Raw genomic sequence first — 20,540 nt, 5'->3', positions numbered from 1 at the left:
TGTTGCAAAGGTCAAGATGAAGTTGTTGGCTAATCTAATAAACACCATGTCATGTTGACGAATGTTTACAAAGTCCCCTAATGTGCGTCGCATTTTTGTGCCTCGTGTTGCAGTTGCGTCGAGCGAATATCATCGGTGGGCTTTGGAGACCACGCGGTCAGCTGAGTTTGTTACGAGCGGTCTCTATGGCGCAATTGGTTAGCGCCTTCGCCTGTCAATTGAAATGAGACTGAGTATATTTTGATCACACAAAGTCAATAACACTGGTCAACAAAAAAAAATTCTTCCCTGGACTTTTGCAGCTGTTTTAGACTGATCTCAGATTTGTTCTAACACATCTCATTTTTATGCCATCGGCATACCACAGTTTCCTTGATTTTACCCGAAATTAACTCTGTCACTTATGATTGCAAGTTGTTGCGAGTCAGTGACTGCTTTAGTGTAAAAATATGGTGCTGTATTTTTAGGATAGTGTGTTTATAACATCATTTTATGTAGATATCCACATTTATTTCATATTTTTCTTCTGCAGTTTTTATTGAAAATGCAATATATGATATCTCAAAAACCTGATGCGATAGACAAAACTGATGCCAGATTTGGAATCAGCACCCCAAAATTACCTTAAATCGTTGGAATACCTTATGCCAGAAAAGTGTGTTGACCAGTGTAATCGATTCTATTTTACGACAGCGAATGTCATTGATTCCTCAAACATGGAACTGCAGGTGGTTTCTTGCAGCTGTCTCTGTGGCGCAATTGGTTAGCGCGTTCGGCTGTTAACCGGAAGGTTGGTGGTTCAAGCCCACCCAGGGACGCGTGATTGTTTTTTTTCACAATTAGTTACATTTTAATTGCTCTATTTAAATGTACGTGCATGCTGACAAATGCTCGTGCAATTAGAAAAAAAACATACTTTTAAGAACCACGCTCACCACTGCCAGTGCAGGCCAGTGAACGTGAACATTGCGGACATGGAAAGAAAGTGGAATGTTTCACACGGGGTGTGGTGATGAACGACTCACGAAGAGCAACTTCAACGTACTGTTGGAGACATCAAAAGATGAAACCCACCGCGGGACGCAACTGAGGATATGTTGCACCCCAGAAGTATCTAAGTTAAATTGCTGTTGGTTCGCAGTTTAAGTGTTAATCTTAACATGCTGGAGAAATACGATTTACACAGTGTTCCTGAACTCATCAGATTTAGCATTTAATGATGAACTAGCTTGTTTGCCCGTCCAAGGACGGGTGTATATTGCAGTGAATCTGAAATATTCATTAGAAAAATTGTTCAGCTCAACATTATTAATGAGGGGGAGGGGCTCCATGTGGAGTGACGTCACCCCCTCATGGTGATTGGGTAGGAGTGCGGCATGTGAAGTGACGTCACCTGCTAATGATTATTAATTAGGGGGGGGGCTCACGTGGAGTGACGTCACATTAATGGCTTATTATATTAGTAAACAGCGGTCATTTTTATTATTGGGTGTAGTTGCATATGAATATCATTTGATGACCTGGAAAATGGTTGGTGGAACATGAAGAGATGGGGATTATAATACATCCCCACCTGCAGATCAATGCCTTGTTTAAATAAGGGAATGCAGCAAGCTGGTTTCATCTTCTTGGTTCTTTCGGTAAAGTCACGTAGAAAGGAAATAATAAAATAATATAAATAAAACATAATAAAACAAGAATTATTATTTTATTATGTTTTATTTTATTATATTATTTTATTATGTTTTATTTTTATTATTATTTTTTTTCTCTTCTACGTGACTTTACCGAAAGAACCAAGAAGATGAATCCCTGCAGTCATGAAAGCTTTAAATTGATAAAAAGCAAGCTGGTTATTAACTTTTCCACGCATTATTTATCTTCTGTTACCCCAATCAATGAACACGGCTTAGTGTCAGCAGCGACACAGACAGGAAGCCACTGCAGCTGTCTCTGTGGCGCAATTGGTTAGCGCGTTCGGCTGTTAACCGGAAGGTTGGTGGTTCAAGCCCACCCAGGGACGTGTGATTTCTTTTTTCCCAATACGTTACATTTTAATTGCTAGTTTTCAATGTATGTGCATGCTGACAAATGCTCGTGCAATTAGAAAAAAAACATACTTTTAAGAACCACGCTCACCAGGCCAGTGAACGTGAACATTGCGGACATGGAAGGAAAGTGGAATGTTTAACACGGGGTGTGGTGATGAACGACTCACGAAGAGAAACTTCAAAGTACTGCTGGAGACATCAACAGATGGAACCGTCGCGTGTTTGAGACACCAACTTTGAGATGGAAAACTTGCCAGTCGGAAGCAGTCAAACCAAGTTCCGTTGCCAACAAAATGTTTTTGAGCGTTTCAATGTTCTGCCAATGCGCTACAATGGCTCGCAATCAGTCGTAATGTGTTACGTACAGCGCAGGACACGCCAACCTCTGATGCCCGTGGCTGATGTCTGGTAGCTTAAAGGATCAGAGCAAATTCTTTTCGGTGTTCCCGAGTGTGTTAAGTGTTTGTGATTTTGTTTTGTTTGCGCGTGGTCAATGCTGGATGAATGCTTATTTACAGGTGAATATCATTGAGAAGACGCCTTAAGGATGGAACGGTCGAAAGTGCGCCTACAGCTGTCTCTGTGGCGCAATTGGTTAGCGCGTTCGGCTGTTAACCGAAAGGTTGGTGGTTCAAGCCCACCCAGGGACGAGGCTTTTCTTGTTGTTTCAAAGGTCAGGATGAAGTTGTTGGGTAGTCTAATAAACACCATGTCATGTTGACAAATGTTTACAAAGTCCCCAAATGTGCGTAGCATTTTTGTGCCTCGTGTTGCAGTTGCGTCGAGCGAATATCATCCGTGGGCTTTGGAGACCACGCGGTCAGCTGAGTTTGTTACGAGCGGTCTCTATGGCGCAATTGGTTAGCGCGTTCGCCTGTCAACCGAAATGGGACTGTGTTTGTGAGTATATTTTGATCACACAAAGTCAATAATCAATTCCATTTTACGACAACGAATGTCATTCATTCCTCAAACATGGAACTGCAGGTGGCTTTTTGCAACTGTCTCTGTCGTACAATTTTTTCGCGCGTTCGACTGTTCAAGTGGAAGGTTGGTGGTTCAAGCCCACCCATGGACAACGTTTTGTGAGTATATTTTTATCACACAAAGTCAATACTCGATACAATTTTACGACAGCGAATGTCATTGATTCCTCAAACATGGAACTGCAGGTGGTTTCTTGCAGCTGTCTCTGTGGCGCAATTGGTTAGCGCGTTCGGCTGTTAACCGGAAGGTTGGTGGTTCAAGCCCACCCAGGGACGTGTGATTATTTATTTTCACAATTAGTTACATTTAATTGCTCGATTTAAATGTATGTGCATGCTGACAAATGCTTGTGCAATTACAAAAAAACATACTTTTCAGAACCACGCTCACGTGAACATTGCGGACATGGAAGGAAAGTGGAATGTTTCACACGGGGGTGTGGTGATGAACGACTCACGAAGAGCAACTTCAAAGTACTGCTGGAGACATCAACAGATGGAACCCACCGCGGGAAGCCACTGAGGATATGTTGCACCCCAGAAGTATCTAAATTCAATTGCTGTTGGTTCGCAGTTTGAGTGTTAATCTTAACATGCTGGAGAAATACGATTTACAAAGTGTTCCTGAACTCATCAGATTTAGCATTTAATGATGAACTAGCTTGTTTGCCCGTCCAAGGACGGGTGTATATTGCAGTGAATCTGAAATATTCAGTAGAAAAATTGTTCAGCTCAACATTATTAATGAGGGGGGAGGGGGGGCCCATGTGGAGTGACGTCACCCCCTCATGGTTATTGGGTGGGAGTGCAGCATGTGAAGTGACGTCACCTGTTCATGATTATTAATTAGGGGGGGGGGGGGCTCACGTAGAGTGACGTCACATTATTCGCTTATTATATTCGTAAACAGCGGTCATTCTTTTTATTGGGCGTAGTTGCATATGAATTACATTTGATGACCTGGAAAATGGTTGGTGGAACATGAAGAGATGGGGATTATAATACATCCCCACCTGCAGATCAATGCCTTGTTTAAATAAGGGAATGCAGCAAGCTGGTTTCATCTTCTTGGTTCTTTCGGTAAAGTCACGTAGAAGGGAAATAATAAAATAACATAAATAAAACATAATAAAACAAGATTTATTTTTTTATTATGTTTTATTTCATTATATTATTTTATTATGTTTTATTTTTATTATTCTTTTATTTCTCTTCTACGTGACTTTACCGAAAGAACCAAGAAGATGAATCCCTGCAGTCATGAAAGCTTTAAATCGATAAAAAGCAAGCAGGTTATTAACATTTCCACGCATTATTTATCATCTGTTACCCCAATCAATGAACACGGCTTAGTGTCAGCAGGGACGCAGACAGGAAGCCACTACAGCGGTCTCTGTGGCGCAATTGGTTAGCACGTTCGGCTGTTAACCGGAAGGTTGGTGGTTCAAGCCCACCCAGGGACGTGTGATTTCTTTTTTCCCAATACGTTACATTTTAATTGCTCGTTTTCAATGTATGTGCATGCTGACAAATGCTCGTGCAATTAGAAAAAAAACATACTTTTAAGAACCATGCTCACCGCCGCCAGTGCAGGCCAGTGAATGTGAATATTGACTCACGAAGATCAACTTCAAAGAACTGCTGGAGACATCAACAGATGGAACCGTCGCGTGTTTGAGATGGAAAACTTGCCAGTCGGAAGCAGTTGACCAAGTTACGTTGCCAACAAAATGTTTTTGAGCGTTTCAATGTTCTCCCAATGCGCTACAATGGCTCGCAATCAGTCGGAATGTGTTACGTACAGCACAGGACACGCCAACCTCTGATGCCCGTGGCTGATGTCTGGTAGCTTAAAGCCTCAAAGCAAATGCTTTTCGGTGTTCGCGAGTGTGTAAAGTACTCTTTGGGTTTTTCGGTAAAGTCAGTCACGAAAGCTTAAAATATAGAATTAGTGTGTCAAGTGTTTGCGAGTTTCTTTTGTTTGCGCGCGGTCAATGCTGGATGAATGTTTATTCACAGTTGAATATCATTGAGAAAACGCCTTAAGGATGGACAGTCGACAGTTCTCCTACAGCTGTCTCTGTGGCGCAATTGGTTAGCGCGTTCGGCTGTTAACCGAAAGGTAGGTGGTTCAAGCCCACCCAGGGACGGTCTTTGTTATTTTTGTGCACGAAGTTAACATTAACTTGTGGATACATTCTTCTTTTAAAACAACGTGGTGTGGTGATGACCGACGAATAGTCCAGCCACATAACAGGACAGTATATAGGTGTAAAGTTAATAGGTGGATGCTGGAAAGTAATTTTTTTGGTTGAATTGTTGGAGATTGACAACTCAAACTTTTTGTTCATCTTCGGCAGAGAGCACAGACGCCAAAGTGCTCCCGAATCTCTGCGGCCGACAACGGCGTCGCGTGGCGCGCGTTTGGGTCGTTCACTGTGGAAGCTTTGCCTGAGTCAAGTCTCACCCAGGGTCACGTGCCACCAAAACAACCTCACATTCTCATCCACACCGTGGATATGTTCTAGATTTGAAGTTTTCGTGACTGCAGGGATTCATACTCTTTGGTTTTTTCGGTAAAGTCACGTAGGTAAAAAATATAAACAAAATAAATTAAATCACGACGTTTCGGAGGCAACACAAGCTTCCGTCTTCAGGTACAGTAATTTTGCTGTGACGGTTCCACCTGAAGACGGAAGCTTGTGTTGCCTCCGAAACGTCGTGATTTTATTTATTTTAATTTTTTACCTACGTGACTTTACCGATGAGCGCGCCCGGGCTGTTAACCGCAATGGTTGGTGGTTGCGAGCGTATGTTTTTGCGTGCACAAATTCAATAATAATAATAACACTAGATTTTATTTTAATATACAGTGAGTGCCATTAAAGGGCCGTGAAGATGTGGCGACCGGAAGTTTGGTGGTTCAAGCCCATGATGGGGGCAATGTTGGAGGGCTTTTTTTTGTTCCATTTTATTTCATTAAAACTGAATATCATCAACGAGCCGGTTAACCAACAAGGTTGGTGGGTTCAAGCCCACCCAGAGACGCTGTTTGAAAGTGTCTTTTTATTTCACAAAGGGGCCGTCCATAAATGACGTCACTCGACTTTGGACGATTTTTTACCCCCCCCCCTCGTCACACGGCGTCACAAAAGTCAGACCCCCCCCCCTCAAATATGACGTCACAAAGCTCTGCCTCCCCCCCCCCCTAAAAATAAAAAAAATATTAAAAAGTCTATTTAATTAAGTAGAACGTGTTGTCTATATTTATTTCAAGTTGCGCATTTTGATGTGACGTCACATTTCTCAAACTCCCCCCCCTCGTCACACATCGTCACAAATGTCTGACCCCCCCCCCCCCCACGTGCGTGACGTCATTTATGGACGTCCCCAATGTCAATAGGAGATTCGTTTTTACGCTAGCGAGTGTCATTATTGTAATTCACTAAACAAGGAACAGCAAGTGGTTCCTTACAGCTGTCTCTGTGGCGCAATTGGTTAGCGCGTTCGGCTGTTAACCGGAAGGTTGGTGGTTCAAGCCCACCCAGGGACGTCGCGAATTCTTTTTTTCTAACTACTTCTTTGATCTTCTTGGTTCTTTCGGTAAAGTCACGTAGAAGGGAAGTAATACAATTATAAAAATACAACATAATAAAATAATTATTATATTATTATTTAATTTTATAATGTTGTATTTTTATTATTTAATTATTCTATTATTATTTTATTATGTTGTATTTTTATTATTTTTTTACTTCCCTTCTACGTGACTTTACCGAAAGAACCAAGAAGATGAATCCCTGCAGTCACGAAAGCTTTAAATCGAAATTTACTTTTTTTATTTGAAACGTTTCGGGGCGGCGGGAAGACCAACAACAAAGACATGCGGAGACGACTAAACCTAATCGTGCGGTAACAGCTGTTGTTTACCCCTTTTTCAAAGATGAAACAATCAGGTGCTGCGTGCGGCTCATAGTCGTGGCCTTGGAAGAGTTCGTTTGCTTTCGATTTAAAGCTTTCGTGACTGCAGGGATTCATCTTCTTGGTTCTTTCGGTAAAGTCACGTAGAAGGGAAGTAATAAAATAATAAAACATAATTACATTATTTTATTATTTCCATTCTACGTGACTTTACCGAAAAAACCAAGATGAGTTCGTTTGATGTAAAGTGAATGTAAAACACCTTCAGCTGACAAAGTGACGATTAGAGATAGGGTGTGGGGGGAAATCCTTAGCAAAGCATTCGGAGCTATTAACGCCGTAGATAGGTTCACAACAGACCAGGCAAATAGCTTTAGAATTTCGATTTAAAGCTTTCGTGACTGCAGAGATTCATCTTCTTGGTTCTTTCGGTAAAGTCACGTAGAAGGGAAATAATAAAATAATAAAAATAAAACAATAAAATTATTCTCACGACGAGCTTTAGAATTGGTGGTTGTTACACGTGCACCATCGACTGCATTGACAGTACAGTACTACACTTTATATATTTTTTAAAAGCGCCCCACGCGATTTGCACATAAACTCGACGCCCTGTGCGCAGTTTAATTAGCGCCCAAGTGCTCTTGGGTCGGGGCTTATTGCTTTACTTCAGCAGACTTTCCGGCTTCTCACGCAGTCTGCCTTCGTAAGGTTCACACCGTACTGCACATTTCAGCTGGCTATCTTGATTTCAACTCATAGACTGAGTTCGAAGGGTAAATTATAAAAAAAAACAGTTTGTCTTTACAGGGTCAACATAGTGGGCATGGCGACGGTTGATCGCTTACAAAGTGGTTCCTGTTTTAGCAACCACATCTGACTCATGGACTCAATTGACCGAGGACAGAGACGTCAACTCGTAGCCTTCCAAACGCGCGTTCGTGTGCGCTCCATAAACCTCCCTGTTTAAATATCAACAACATCTCCTACCGCTCACAGATCAAACCAAACCTGCGACCTCTGGGTTGCAGGTCCAATGTGCAAAGCAGTACGCCATGGAAGCAGTCCATTGTTTTTTGTGTATAATAATAATCATCTTAAGTCGTTTACTCATCAACGGAAAGCTCGTTGATTTTTCCAGACTCCTTTTCAGGAGGGTCCCGTTTGGCACGTTCATCCAATTTTCTCGCTCTTATTTTGCAAGCCGGAAGGAAAGCAGAGTTGCAAGAAAAAAAATCGACGCAATTCCGAGCCGACGACACTCATTTCGCACCTCCGATTAGCACGCTTGGCTACGTACGGCGCGAAAGAAGTTCAGCACACATGCAGCAGGGTTAAACCCATCCAGGTGGATTAGCGAAGCCATTTGCTAAAACCAGTATCTCCTGTCGACTCAAAGCACCTCAAATCACATCTCATGTCAACATTCCAATTTTTTGCTGCAGTCCAGCCAAGCACCTGTCCCAGCGTGATACGAGGTGTAAGCAGCGGCGGTCTGCTAAGTGGACGGTGCTCTGCAGAAGGCCCAACGGGGCCCCTCTTTGAGGCCCTTATTCAGCATTTTGCCCCGGGGCCTCCTAAAACCATATCGGTGAACCCTGAACAAAGATACCTGCGTGATCACGGCAAGTTAACAGGGAACAGGTGCGACGGGTGTCACCACTTTGCTTTGCACCACACAGCTTGCTGCTGCTACTGCGAGTGGTGGTGGTTTGACTTGCCGAAGACTGGTACCGGCGATGTTAAGATCGGCCTCTCTGGAGGAGGCTCGTCAAGGAAGCTACTGGGCAGTTGGAGACAGTCGACCTCCAGCAACATCGGAGGGCGGAGGAGCACAAAAACGAGTGGAGAGCCATGCGGCTAAAATGCAGTAAGTTGGCGCGGGAGGTGACAAAGCTGGTGCATCTGCTTGTCATCTCAGTCACGTGGGTATGTCACATGACCTGTCAGCGAGCCTTCGACACTGCACGTGGCCTCAAAGTGCACCTGGCGTGGCACAGGCGCCGTGGTGACATCGTCGTTACTGCCGCTTAAGTGGCGAATGGTGTCTGTCGTTTTTATGATGGTGGTGGTGGTGGACACACGGACGCACCTTGAAGACGTCGGTGGCGCCCTTCTCAAAGCTGTCGGAGCGGCTGGCCAGCGTCTTCTGCTCCGTCTTGCCGCGCTCGCCGTACAGCTGCACGAAGACGGCGGCGTCCGTGCCGGCGCCGCGCACGTCCCCCGTGCGAACCGTCACCTCGTAGTTGATCACTGCGTGGCAGCGTGGGATTTACTGGCATCACGGGCGGCACAGAGCAAGATCCATTGGGCTGTACGAGGCTGCCCCCCACGTACGTGCTCTCCCCGGGCTTTTTACCAACACGGCACCGATCAGTGCGGGGAAAAATACGATCACATAACGCCCGCTGCCCCACGCGGCATGGCGAGGCACCCTCATCCAGCAGTGGATTAACGAAAAGGCTAAATACATAGGCGTACAAAACAGCCAGGGGGTGTGAGCTTGTCCACATTGCCATCAAGGCATCTCCCACCCGAGTAGTAATGTGGCTCTGGTGGTGGCGGTGACGGAGGAGGAGGAGGCACGTACGCTTGTTGCGCTCTTGGACCTGCCCCGGCTGCAGCTCCACCTCCGTACGGCGGTCGCCCTCGTCCGAGGCGAGCCAGCGCCCGCAGGGGAACGTGTACGCGAGCCCCTGCGCGGGCACCTCCACTTCCACGCCCTCCAGGAACCAGCCGGCGCCGGGCCCCGAGTCGTCGTGTCCGATCACCAGGCGGCGCACCTGTGCGCGACCGTCGGGCACCGACCGCGACATCCACCGCGCCCGCAGCCCGGTCAACGGCGACTCGCCTAGCGGGTGGCCATGCGCATGGCTAATAATCAAATTTGTTTCGTGTCGCAAAAGGGTGCCACGTTCAATTGGGTTTCATCGCTCGATACATCTCGCGTGGCGCTGAAGAGATAGGGAAGTGCGCAGCGGGTCTTTCTGTGCGGGTGCTGGAAAAACGGCAGCGAACGCTGGTCAGCTGGAAACTGAACGGCTTGGAAGGGCGTAGCGACTCGCGGGAAGAGATCGGACTGATGGCATGAGACCGCGACAAGAGGTCGCGTCGGGTTCAAACTAAAAAATGTTAAAACTATTTTTGTTATTTTACCAGGTAAGGTCCACCGAGCTATAGAGCTCTTTTTCAAAAGCCACCTGGCAACAAATGATTGCTCACCGGAGTGGCTTATCACGTAGAAATGTTTAGCAGCCAAATACTCTCAACGCACGTCGATTCCAAATGTGTGGTTGAATAACCGTGGGGCCCGGTTATTGCGGAGGGTTGCCTGGCGTGTCGGCGACGCGGGAAGGACTACAAGCCAACTCCCTCAAAATGGCCGCCGCGGCCGCACCTTCCCGATGTCGCCGCCCTCGATGGTGAACACGTCGACGCGTCCACGCTCGAACTTGTTCCCGGTCTTGTTGGCGGAGGTGCGGAGCGGGATCTTGGCGGTCTCGCCCGCCTCGCCGACGAGGCGCACGTACACGTTGGCGTCCGTGCCGGCGTTGCGCACGTCCCCCGTGCGCACCTTCACGTGGTAGCTGATGTCTGCCGGCAGCGATCGCACGGAACCGCGGGGACGGGGAGACAGGACGCTGGGTTGTCATTGTCAGTCAAATTAAGCCACAAACACAACTTTTACGAGTTGCGTTTAATGCGTGCGGTCGTTCATGACTGGGGCTGGGCCCACCAACGCGCTGCACTTGGAGACCCGGATTAACCGCAAACCACGAGGTAGTTAACATCTCCTCGGCCACCGTGGCAAGATCGTGGGTTCGATCCTGATCCTGACGCCTGCTGTATACTTGGAGTTTGCGTGTCTTTCTCCCCGTTGTTGCGTGGATTCTTCTCCGGGTCCTCCGTTCTTTCCCTCCACATTTATAATCATCAACGTGCGTTCAAAGCATTTGGCTGCTATAAATTTCCACGCGATAAGCCACTTCGTCGCGCTGTCATTTCCGGTAGCCAGGTTGCTTCTGATAAAAAGAGCTATTTAGCTCAGTGGGCCTCACCAGGTCAAATAAAAATCGTTTAGTTTTGGTCTTCCCAACCACCTGCACGTGTGAGCCTCTTACTTTTGAGAATCTGCGAGTGTCCTGAGGGCAGCAGCTCCCTTACGATCTGTCCGTCGTCCTCGCCCTCCGATAGCCACCTGCAGCGAACACACACACACACGCAGTCGAGGGTTGTCCTCTACCATGGGAAGGTGGAATTTCCACCGGTTGAGTTCGAGTCACCAACAGGGGTGAACTTCAGCCCCATTTGCTTGTCTGGAGCTTTGTGTAAGTGCTTCTTTGACTGTGATTCCTGTTTATCGCCAGGGAAGCTAATGTTGCTTCCTGTACAGCATTTGGAGATGTACAATTGTGTTTACATACTTTATACTGTTTATCAAAGTTGCATTGAATTAAACCTCTCTTTCCGGCGATGATGGCAGATTTCAGTCTGACCATGTCAGGACTCCAAAGCTAAGCGGGTTTCCACCTGGCCTGTATTAATGAGAAGTAAACTATAAAGTATAACTGTGTAACTATGATAGAGATGTACTAGCTTGTGTAATTGTTAAATTTCAATTAGTACTTAAAATGAAAGTGATGTTCCCAAATTCATAACATTTTGCCACATCGCAAAATAAGCCGTTCCTAACAACAACAAAAGTCACTCTTCGCCACTAACGCCGGTGACATGACCACAACATTTGAGGATGGAGGTCACGAAACTGAGACGGTGTTATGGGTTTTTTGTGTTTAATTTGTTGTCCTTTCCCCACACCTACGATTAGCACAGTTGACTACGTCCAGTTTTAATTCGATAGCTATCCAAAAACCCCTGCTGCTGCTGTTGCTACGAGGATGACCGGAGTTCGCGCGATGCTTTATTTCTCCTTGACGCGATCAGGTAGCGCAAGTGAGTAAATGGAAACAAAAATGAAAGAATGAATAATTTAGGGAGGGAGTCTCACCTGCTGCATGGGAACACCTGGGCTGGGCCCTCTGGCCGACTCTTGTCCCGCACCTCGACTCGCTCCAGGAACCACCCGGCGCTGGCCCCCTTGCCGTCATGGCCGATTCTCACTCGGTCGAGCCGGCCCAGGCTCACGGCCTCCAGCACGAACTCGTCGGTCTGCACCGAACACGCGCACACACGCCGATGGGTGTCTCTCTGCGCCAGGCCGGGTGTGAACAGCCATTTTGGCGGGTGCGGGTTTGGTGGAGGCGTGGAGCACAGATGTGGGAGCGTAGGAGTATGGTACAACAACGCATTTTTGCCATGATCGTGTTGGAAGCTGAGGTTAACGTGAGGACGGTAGCAATCCGACGCGTACATAATGCAGTGCGGATCGTGTGCCATCGCAGAGCACCGTAACGGCATTGTCACTCGTGAGGTCGCATGAACCGAAACTGGAAACAACAAAAGTAATAACATAATAATGCCGCCCAGTGATAAACTGCGAGCTTGACGGCTCGCACGGGGGGCGTGCGCGGTGCCGGCACGGACACCTCCGTGCGGCCGCACGTTACTCTACGGCTAAAACCTCCGCTTAATCGGTCGTGGAAGACCAAGTCTCCTTCCCGACCCCGAGTCTCCACGGCACGGCGGTGGCTCTGGCGGGGGGGACTCACGTTCCCGCGCTCGAACTTGTTGCGGTGCGACGAGCTCCGCTGCAGCACGCGGTTGCCCGTGTCCCCGCGCTCGCCGTAGAGGCACAACGAGACGGCGGCGTCCGTGCCGGCACCCGCGCACTTCCCCGTCTCCACCAGCACCGCGTACTGCACGACTGCGCTCGGCCGGACACGGCGGGTGGGGAAGAGGGGGGGCAGCGAGGGGTTTAACGCCACGATCCAACCGAGGCTGGTCAGCAGGAAAGCGGGTACAGGCGGGCAAGCAGGCCAACTTCTGGTTTGGTACGGCGCATGTAGATGCAGAGCAACAAGTAGAATTTCTCATTCAGGTGGGACCATCACAACTAAATTTAGCTGTCACGGTCCCACCTGAAGACGGAAACTTGTGTTGCCTCCGAAACGTCGTGATTTAATTGATTTATTTTCATTTATTATCATTTTATTTTATTATTTTTTACCTACGTGACTTTACCGAAAAAACCTAAGAGTATGTATCCGCATCTGCCATGGTTTGTGCGGATGCGATTTATGGTGGACTTGGAGCTTCGTGGAACATCGAACCCAGGGATCTTCTGCGTTGTATCTTTTACAACAAGGTGCATCTGAGTTCTATTGATCTCCATTCAGCTCCCCAGGCTTCACCAGGGTTGAATTTGCATTTGCAGGCCCACTCATCTCCCGTGACGCCATTCAGGGATGCTGCTGGATCCAACATCTCGTTCAGCCTATCCACGCATTACGGACACTCCTCCTGGTGCCTTGCGAGGCATCGTGGGTCTTCCGACCATGTCTTGCAACAGTGCTGTGCAAAGTATTGTGGGTATTTTATACGAGCCGGCCGTGGGCTTGCACGCACCTGGCAGCGGCTGGCGGACGGAGGGGCCCTCGGCCGGCAGCTCCCGCACGATCTCCCCGTCGCCCTCGTTCACATCCAGCCAGCGCCCGCACTTGAACGTGTAGCGCTCACGTCCGCTCGCAATCCACACGGTCACCTGCAGTGGCGGGTGACGCGCAGTCACGCACACGGAGATCCCCCCCCCGTGTAGCCTTAACAGACTTTCGGGGAACTTGCTGTTAGCAAGTAGCACTTGCTACTCGATAACACGGCACACGAAGGGGTCGGTGGTCATCACCACGCCCGGCTGCCTTTGTCTCCCTCGTGGCGATGTTCACACACAGCACGGCGCACGGGGGGTTTTCCGGCCACCGCCACGTCCTGCCGTCCTTCATTCCCCCAGATATTTGTTACACCACACCAGGTACTCATTTAAGGTTGAATTGATCTAGGGGAGGCCCAGAATAAATTAAGATATCGCTCGTCACTGGATGTTGGTCGTGGCTAGGAATCGAACTCGGGTCACCAAATTGCCACCATTCCCCACCATAAATAGACGACAAAAAATACAAAGATCCCCCATGTAGCCTGAACAGACTGCTGGGGCAAGTGCTGTTAGCGAGCACCTATGAAGGCCGGGACAGGCCTCGAGGAGGAGGTGAGTGGCCACCACGACTCCCAACCGCCTTTGTCTCCCCAAATGTTTGCACACCGCAACAGGTACAAGGACACACACGTGCAGGCGAGTCGCGACCAGTGGCTGCCGCACCTTGTCCAGGTGCCAGCCAGCGAAGGGGTGCGTGCAGTCGTGCCACACGCGCATCTTGTACAGCGGCCCCAGGTCCGGCAGCTCCACCTGCATCCCCGGCAACAGCACGCGACACGCGGCAGGAGGGACGCGAACCTCGTGGGCTTAGCTTTACAGGTCACCTGCAGTTTCCCAAACCTTGGTACATAACGATGGACAGCTCCCAGTCTTTTGTCAATCGGCTGCTGGGGGGGGGGGGGTGGGGGGGCTGTTCCCCATCTACGCCGACCGGCAAACTGACCAGCATGGTGAAGTATGGTCAAATAATCCTCGCGACTTGCAAAGGCGTGGGGAGATTGGCCCATCGAAGGTGATGTCACAGGATGACTGCTTCGCGCAGCCTCCTGTCCACAACAGCGGTGCCGCACTTTACCACATCTGCCGCTTTAGAGATCTTCATTGCATGTTTTAAATCCTCAGATCTGGACCTTTTTCCCCCAGATTAAGCAAAAAAAACATTTAGAAAGTTTTTTTAACTGTAATCAGTGACCAAGCTTACACCATGAACTTTAGAAAACATGCGTTTAAGAGTATTTGGCCGCTATACATTTCCACATCTGTGGCGAGGTCGCTTCTGAAAAAGAGCTTAGTGGGCCTCACCTGGTAAAATAAAAATTATAGTTTAAATAGTTAAAAGTTTAACTTCCTAGACTCCAACTTTATCACGACACCTACGGTGAACTTGTCCGTCTGTCCGCGCTCGAAGTTGTCCGATTTGTTGTCGAGGAGGATCTCCTCGGAGTGCCCGCGCTCCCCGTACAGCTGGAATCTGACGTTGGCGTCCGTGCCGGCGTTTCGCACGTCGCTCGTGTGGACCCACACGGAGCAGGGCTGCCCTGCGAGCGCGGCGACGGAAGCACAGATTAAAATTTTGATTTAAAGCTTTCATGACTGCAGGGATTCATATGCTTGGTTCTTTCGGTAAAGTCACGTAGACGGGAAATAATAAAACAATAAAAATATAAAACATGACGTTGACTTCTTCAAGACAGAGGTTCTCTGCAAGCCATCTGGCTACCATAAGAGATTCGTTTATGAGGCTATCCACATATACAACCACGGAGACAATTTCATCCGAGAAGATGGTTTCTGGCTTAGCAATCATTGGAAGGATTTGATAAACCATTTCGGGTCTCAATTGATTGCGTTCACGCTTACGGTGACTTTCAGACCGCATTCCATTCTCTTCCTCTCCCCCCTCCTCTTTTCCGAACATAGATGGACTCGTCCATCTGGCCAACTGCCAAATCGTTGTCCGTGGTGCTGACGTTAAAAAGAAAAAAACGCCACTTTTTTCAAATTTTCTTGCTGTGGATTTCATACCTGATGACGATTGCTTGTGTTGCAGTCGAAACGTCGTGAGAATTGTATTGTTTGATATTTGTATTATTTTATTATTTCCCCTCTACGTGACTATTTCGAAAGAACCAAGAATAAAAAGCACAGATGCGGCGGTGACGCGGGCTGGGCACCGGCGCCCGAACGATGACGAGCGGCGATCGTTGACCGAACCGCGAGGGCGCCACGGTGGCGAAATGTCAACTTCCTCACCCAACTTTTATATATAAAAAAAGCTATTTGGATAAGTATCTCAAAATGTTCATAATCAAGGTTTTTGGGGTTAGATCACGTAAGTTTAAATGTGTCGTTAACCCACCACTACCCGACAGCCAATTAGTAAGGTTTGTCACGTAAGCAAAACGTGCCAATTCTTTACTAGTACAGCACACCGGTGTGTTGGAGAGTAAATCCACGACATTTACAATTTCAGTACTTTGACGTTTCGCTGGTAATTACATCTAGCATCATTGGTCGATTTTACCAGAATTGTGAAGAGACCTACCAGTGAAAGCCTGCGTGTCACACGATCCCAAAATAATAACTTGCTGCAACAAGAGGCTCAAGTCTCATCGAGGCTTTCCTCGATCGATTACAAAGTCTCGCAACCTTCGCACCAAGTCAGTCCGACCGGTCGGGTACATCGCCCGTACGTTTGGCCACCGTCTTGCGCAGCGACAAGTCCTCCAGGAGCTCGCACTCGATGAGGCCGTCCCCTTCGCGGCGATCCAGCCAGCGGCCGCACGGGAACGTCTGCTCCACGCCCGTGCTGGGGCACAGCACCACCACCTGAGCCCCGCGGACGAGGTCAATGATCGCGATGACCTCCGTTGAGCTGAACTCCTTTGAGCCAACCGCGCTAAACGAACGTGTCCGCGGCCACGAAGTGACGACGGCAACAACAACGACAAGCCGCTGGAACTATGAACTTTTAAATATAGACTGACAACTCATCGCTTTAGAACTGCTTATGGTGTTTCGTTTGTTGTCCTTCCCCCACACCACCGATTTGCACGGTTGGTTACGTACGGTGCGAAAGCAGTTCAACGTACATCCATGCAACGAACAAATGACGGGCTGCGTTACCGCGTCCGGTTTTACGCACACCGCATACCTTCTCGCAGAACCAGCCCGGCGCGGCGCCCGAGTTGTCATGCCCGACGGTGATCCGCGCCAGCGGGCTGGCCACGTCGCGCCCAGCCTCCAGCTGGAACACGTCCGTGCCGCCCCTCTCGAAGGAGCCGCCCCGCAGCTCGAGGCGCCCGCTGCTGCCGGGCCGCGCGCCACCGACGCCGGCGCCGTGCAGCACCGCGTAGACGCGCGCGTCCGTGCCGGCGCCGCGCTTGTCCCCCGTCAGCACCCGCAGCGTGTACAGGGTGCCTGCTGGCGGATGGAGCGCGGTGCAGGAGGAAGGGATTAGTCGAGATAGTTAGACTTGTCTGCCTGTGGCATTTGCTGATCGCTCACAATGCCACAGTGGGACTTACCTGTATAAAATAAAATAAGTTTTGTTTGACACGTGGAGGTTCAGGTTTAGGGTTTGTCACGTGGAGGTTCAGGTTTCGAGTTTGAGACGTGAAGTTTCAGGTTTCGGGTTTGTCACGTGGAGGTTCAGGTTTCGGGTTTGTCACGTGGAGGTTCAGGTTTCGGGTTTGTCACGTGGAGGTTCAGGTTTCGGGTTTGTCACGTGAAGGTTCAGGTTTAGGGTTTGTCACGTGGAGGTTCAGGTTTAGGGTTTGACACGTGAAGGTTCAGGTTTAGGGTTTGTCACGTGGAGGTTCAGGTTTAGGGTTTGTCACGTGGAGGTTCAGGTTTCGGGTTTGTCACGTGGAGGGCGCCGCGTTGGATTTACCGACTCCTCCGTCGGTGACGCTACCGCCGGCCACGGGAATCTCGCGCCGAATCCGCCCATCGTCCTCGTCCTCCGACAGCCAGCGCCGCACCGGGAATTGGTAAACGACGCCGGCGTCACGGTCGTCCACCACCACCTGCAGCGCTCGGCGCACAACACAACCCCGCGCCGCACCACACCGTCAACATGACGCAACTTTGCGTCGCGATTGCATTCATCGCCGCGGCTGCTTACGCGAAGAGGATCATAAAAATCACCGACGGCCGTTTAATTTTTTTTCGCGCGCACCGCTTTTACGCGCACCTCTCTGTTCAACCGAGAGCCAGAGAGTGGCACGCGGTAAGGGCAGCTGCCAACGTCGCAACAGCTCGGGAGGGGGGGGGGACCTAGTCTTCAACGGCCTCTGGATACATTTGCCGAGTCTTATCTTTCTCGACGAGGCACTGCGGGGCGGCGGATGCTCACAGCGAGGTGCCGAGCGGCGTCCGGGTCGCGCCGCGGTGGGGCGACGAGGTGGGACCCACCTTGTCGAGGAACCATCCGGGAGAAGGCCCGCGGTTGTTGTGGCCGATGGAGATCTTGGTGAGACGGCCCAGATTGGGGGAGTCCAGCGTGAACTTGTCCTGCTTGCCGCGCTCAAAGTTGTTCCGTCTGCTGTCCAGCCGCCTCTCCCCTGCGCGTAGCACGCACGCACATTCAACGAGCGTGCCACCGTGGCTAGGAGATGTTAACTACCTCGCCTGGTATACAGGAGGTTTTCCCTCCACATTTAAAATCAACATCACGCGTTCAGAGTAATTGGCTGCGATACATTTCCATGTGATAAGCCACTTGGTTGAGCTATCATTTGTGGTCAGGTCGCTTCTGAAAAAGAGCGATGTAGCTCAGTGGGCCTTTCCTGGTAATATAACAAGAAAATGTTCAACTTAGTATTTAGTTTTAAAATAAACAAAATAGTTAATTGTTTAACTTTGGTTAAGAAAACAAAGACTAAGATTCCCCATATAGCTTTAACAGACTCTAGCAGCAAGTGCTGTTCGCGATCACCTCTTGAGGCCTGCATGGCACACGAGGGGGTGGACAGCCAGAACCACCTTTGTCTCCCTAGTGGCGATGTTTACACATCGCACCAGGTACTCATTTTACGCTGAGTCGACCTAGGGGAGGCCCAGGACCGGTTCAGATAACACTGGTCAACACACTTTTTCTGGCATAAGGTATTCCAACGGTTTTAAGGTAATTTTGGGGTGCTGATTCCAAATCTGGCATCAGTTTTTGTCTATCACATCAGGTTTTTGAGATATCAAATATTGCATTTTCAATCAAAACTGCAGAAGAAAAATATGAAATAAATGTGGATATCTACATAAAATTATATTATAAATACACTATCCTAAAAATACAGCACCGTATTTTAATACTAAAGCAGTCACTGACTCGCAACAACTTGCAATCATAAGAGACAGAGTTAATTTCGGGTAAAATCAATGAAAATGGGGTATGCCGATAGCATAAAATAAATCGTGATAGAGCAAATCTGAGATCAGATTTGGAATCAGCACCCTGAAATTAGTCTTAAACAGCTGCAAAAGTCCAGGCCAGAAAAAAATGTTTTTCTTTTTGTTGACCAGTGCAATCGTCACTGGCGGTGTCCATGAGCATGAATCGAACTCGGGTCCCCGGGGTTCATAGCGCAGCGTAGCGCTAACCACCAGACTCCCACTCACTCACGCACTCACGCACTCACTCACGCACTCACTCACTCACTCACCCACTCACTCACTCACGCACTCGCATAACATTCACCGCTCACCCACTTGACGTGCACCGACCTGTGTCTCCCAGCTCCCCAAAGATGCTGATGGAGACGTCGGCGTCCGTGCCGGCGCCGCGCTCGTCCCCCGTGAACACCGTCACCTCGTACTTCTTGGCTGCGTGGGGAGAGGAGGACCCGGAATCAGCAGCAGCAGGAATCGGGGTGAACAACGACCGGGGTGAGTTACCGCGAGCGACGCGCTTTCTCCAGCAGGCGCACGGCGCCAGCGCACGCAACCGGCGAGCGGCACCCCCAGGTCTGCGTGCGGCAAATACGCGGCGAGCGATTCGCCATCGGTCGCGGCGCGAGAAAAGCCGTTCGGCTCGCTCTAGCCGTGGGTGACGGTCAACCAGTGCGGCGATGATCTGCAATCGTCAGTATGACGGTGATAGTTAACCGTGTCATTCTACAATAGAGGCCAAACAAATACTGTACACGGAAATGTAAAACGTGAATAAAAAAAATGAATGTTTCAGAAATATTGCGATCTAAATTTGTATACGCATAAATATATATGAAACTAACTCGACTGCATTAGATCGTATCGATACGGCAACGAAAACAAGCGCGTGAATTCGGCATCTCGTACGGTGACACCTCGCACCGTTCCTTCGCGAGCAAAGCTTCGTGGTATTCTTTCTTAAGGCAAGTCCCGACACGCTGGGGCTTTTTCCGATTAGCACCTCGCTCTCCACGCCTGCCTTTATTTACCATATTTTAAGTCCGTGCACATAGTTGCCGTTGGCAAGTTGTGGCCGCGTTGTTGTGCACCAAGCCGGGCAGGCGGTGTCACAAGAGCACGTCTCTCTCCGTGGCGTGTCTCTCTGTTCGGCGACCTTTAGCCCTGACCTCTGGAGTTGTTGCGCAAAGATTTGCGGAGTTTCTCCATGCGCGTTTCCCTGAGCAACCACCGGCGGCGGCATTGCCCCGGTGACGGGCCCCCGTGCGTTGTTACGCTCGCGCAAACCCACAAGCCAGCGAGCCTATGGCGTGCACGCACGTTGAAGTTCTTTCGCACCGTACGTAGCCAACCGTGATAATCGGATAATCGGAGATGCAGGGGAAGGACAAAAAACTCAACGAAAAAAAGCAACCTACAGTTGCACGCGCTGTCAAATCGAACAAACTGGAGCGGTCGAATCTACGCATCTCCCGGCTAGAACGAGAGCAGAGATGTCTATTGCCGGTGGCCGCAGGGGCCAGCGGTGAAAAAAAATCAACATTGCCCATGACGGGGTCTCGGTCAATTTCGGTGGTAACTTCC

At 49.2% G+C, this 20,540-nt stretch overlaps 1 protein-coding gene and 6 non-coding genes across 12 annotated transcripts in view; 6 read left to right on the top strand and 1 right to left on the bottom strand.

The window, feature by feature from the left end:
- The window catches only part of LOC133343872 (lipoxygenase homology domain-containing protein 1-like), a 97,071-nt gene that overhangs the window by 65,921 nt on the left and 10,610 nt on the right, over window positions 1-20,540 (bottom strand). For 3 of the 6 annotated variants that reach the window (XM_061553813.1, XM_061553812.1, XM_061553816.1), the window contains exons 11-24: window positions 19,293-19,391; window positions 17,985-18,133; window positions 17,461-17,596; window positions 16,723-16,991; window positions 16,262-16,397; window positions 14,946-15,106; window positions 14,232-14,318; window positions 13,484-13,619; window positions 12,628-12,782; window positions 11,967-12,127; window positions 11,080-11,156; window positions 10,356-10,552; window positions 9,549-9,741; window positions 9,051-9,211 (exon numbers count right to left, since the gene is read on the bottom strand). In XM_061553813.1, the coding sequence (XP_061409797.1) occupies window positions 9,051-9,211; window positions 9,549-9,741; window positions 10,356-10,552; window positions 11,080-11,156; window positions 11,967-12,127; window positions 12,628-12,782; window positions 13,484-13,619; window positions 14,232-14,318; window positions 14,946-15,106; window positions 16,262-16,397; window positions 16,723-16,991; window positions 17,461-17,596; window positions 17,985-18,133; window positions 19,293-19,391 (2,117 nt within the window). Of the gene's footprint in view, window positions 1-9,050; window positions 9,212-9,548; window positions 9,742-10,355; window positions 10,553-11,079; window positions 11,157-11,966; window positions 12,128-12,627; window positions 12,783-13,483; window positions 13,620-14,231; window positions 14,319-14,945; window positions 15,107-16,261; window positions 16,398-16,722; window positions 16,992-17,460; window positions 17,597-17,984; window positions 18,134-19,292; window positions 19,392-19,987; window positions 20,107-20,540 lie in introns of those variants that run through there. The other 3 variants (XM_061553817.1, XM_061553815.1, XM_061553814.1) reach the window with 3 other exon arrangements.
- TRNAN-GUU (transfer RNA asparagine (anticodon GUU)) lies at window positions 745-818 on the top strand. Its single transcript has one exon. It is a non-coding gene; the product is annotated as a tRNA-Asn (tRNA).
- On the top strand, window positions 1,950-2,023 carry TRNAN-GUU (transfer RNA asparagine (anticodon GUU)). Its single transcript has one exon. It is a non-coding gene; the product is annotated as a tRNA-Asn (tRNA).
- On the top strand, window positions 2,628-2,701 carry TRNAN-GUU (transfer RNA asparagine (anticodon GUU)). The gene has a single exon. It is a non-coding gene; the product is annotated as a tRNA-Asn (tRNA).
- Window positions 3,240-3,313, top strand: TRNAN-GUU (transfer RNA asparagine (anticodon GUU)). The gene has a single exon. It is a non-coding gene; the product is annotated as a tRNA-Asn (tRNA).
- Window positions 5,114-5,187, top strand: TRNAN-GUU (transfer RNA asparagine (anticodon GUU)). Its single transcript has one exon. It is a non-coding gene; the product is annotated as a tRNA-Asn (tRNA).
- On the top strand, window positions 6,517-6,590 carry TRNAN-GUU (transfer RNA asparagine (anticodon GUU)). The gene has a single exon. It is a non-coding gene; the product is annotated as a tRNA-Asn (tRNA).

The sequence above is a fragment of the Lethenteron reissneri genome, chromosome 18 (genome assembly GCF_015708825.2).
Source record: "Lethenteron reissneri isolate LAM-NWPU_2019-01 chromosome 18, ASM1570882v1, whole genome shotgun sequence".
Taxonomy (NCBI): Eukaryota; Metazoa; Chordata; class Hyperoartia; order Petromyzontiformes; family Petromyzontidae; genus Lethenteron; species Lethenteron reissneri.
This window is presented reverse-complemented; position numbering and strand designations above follow the sequence as displayed.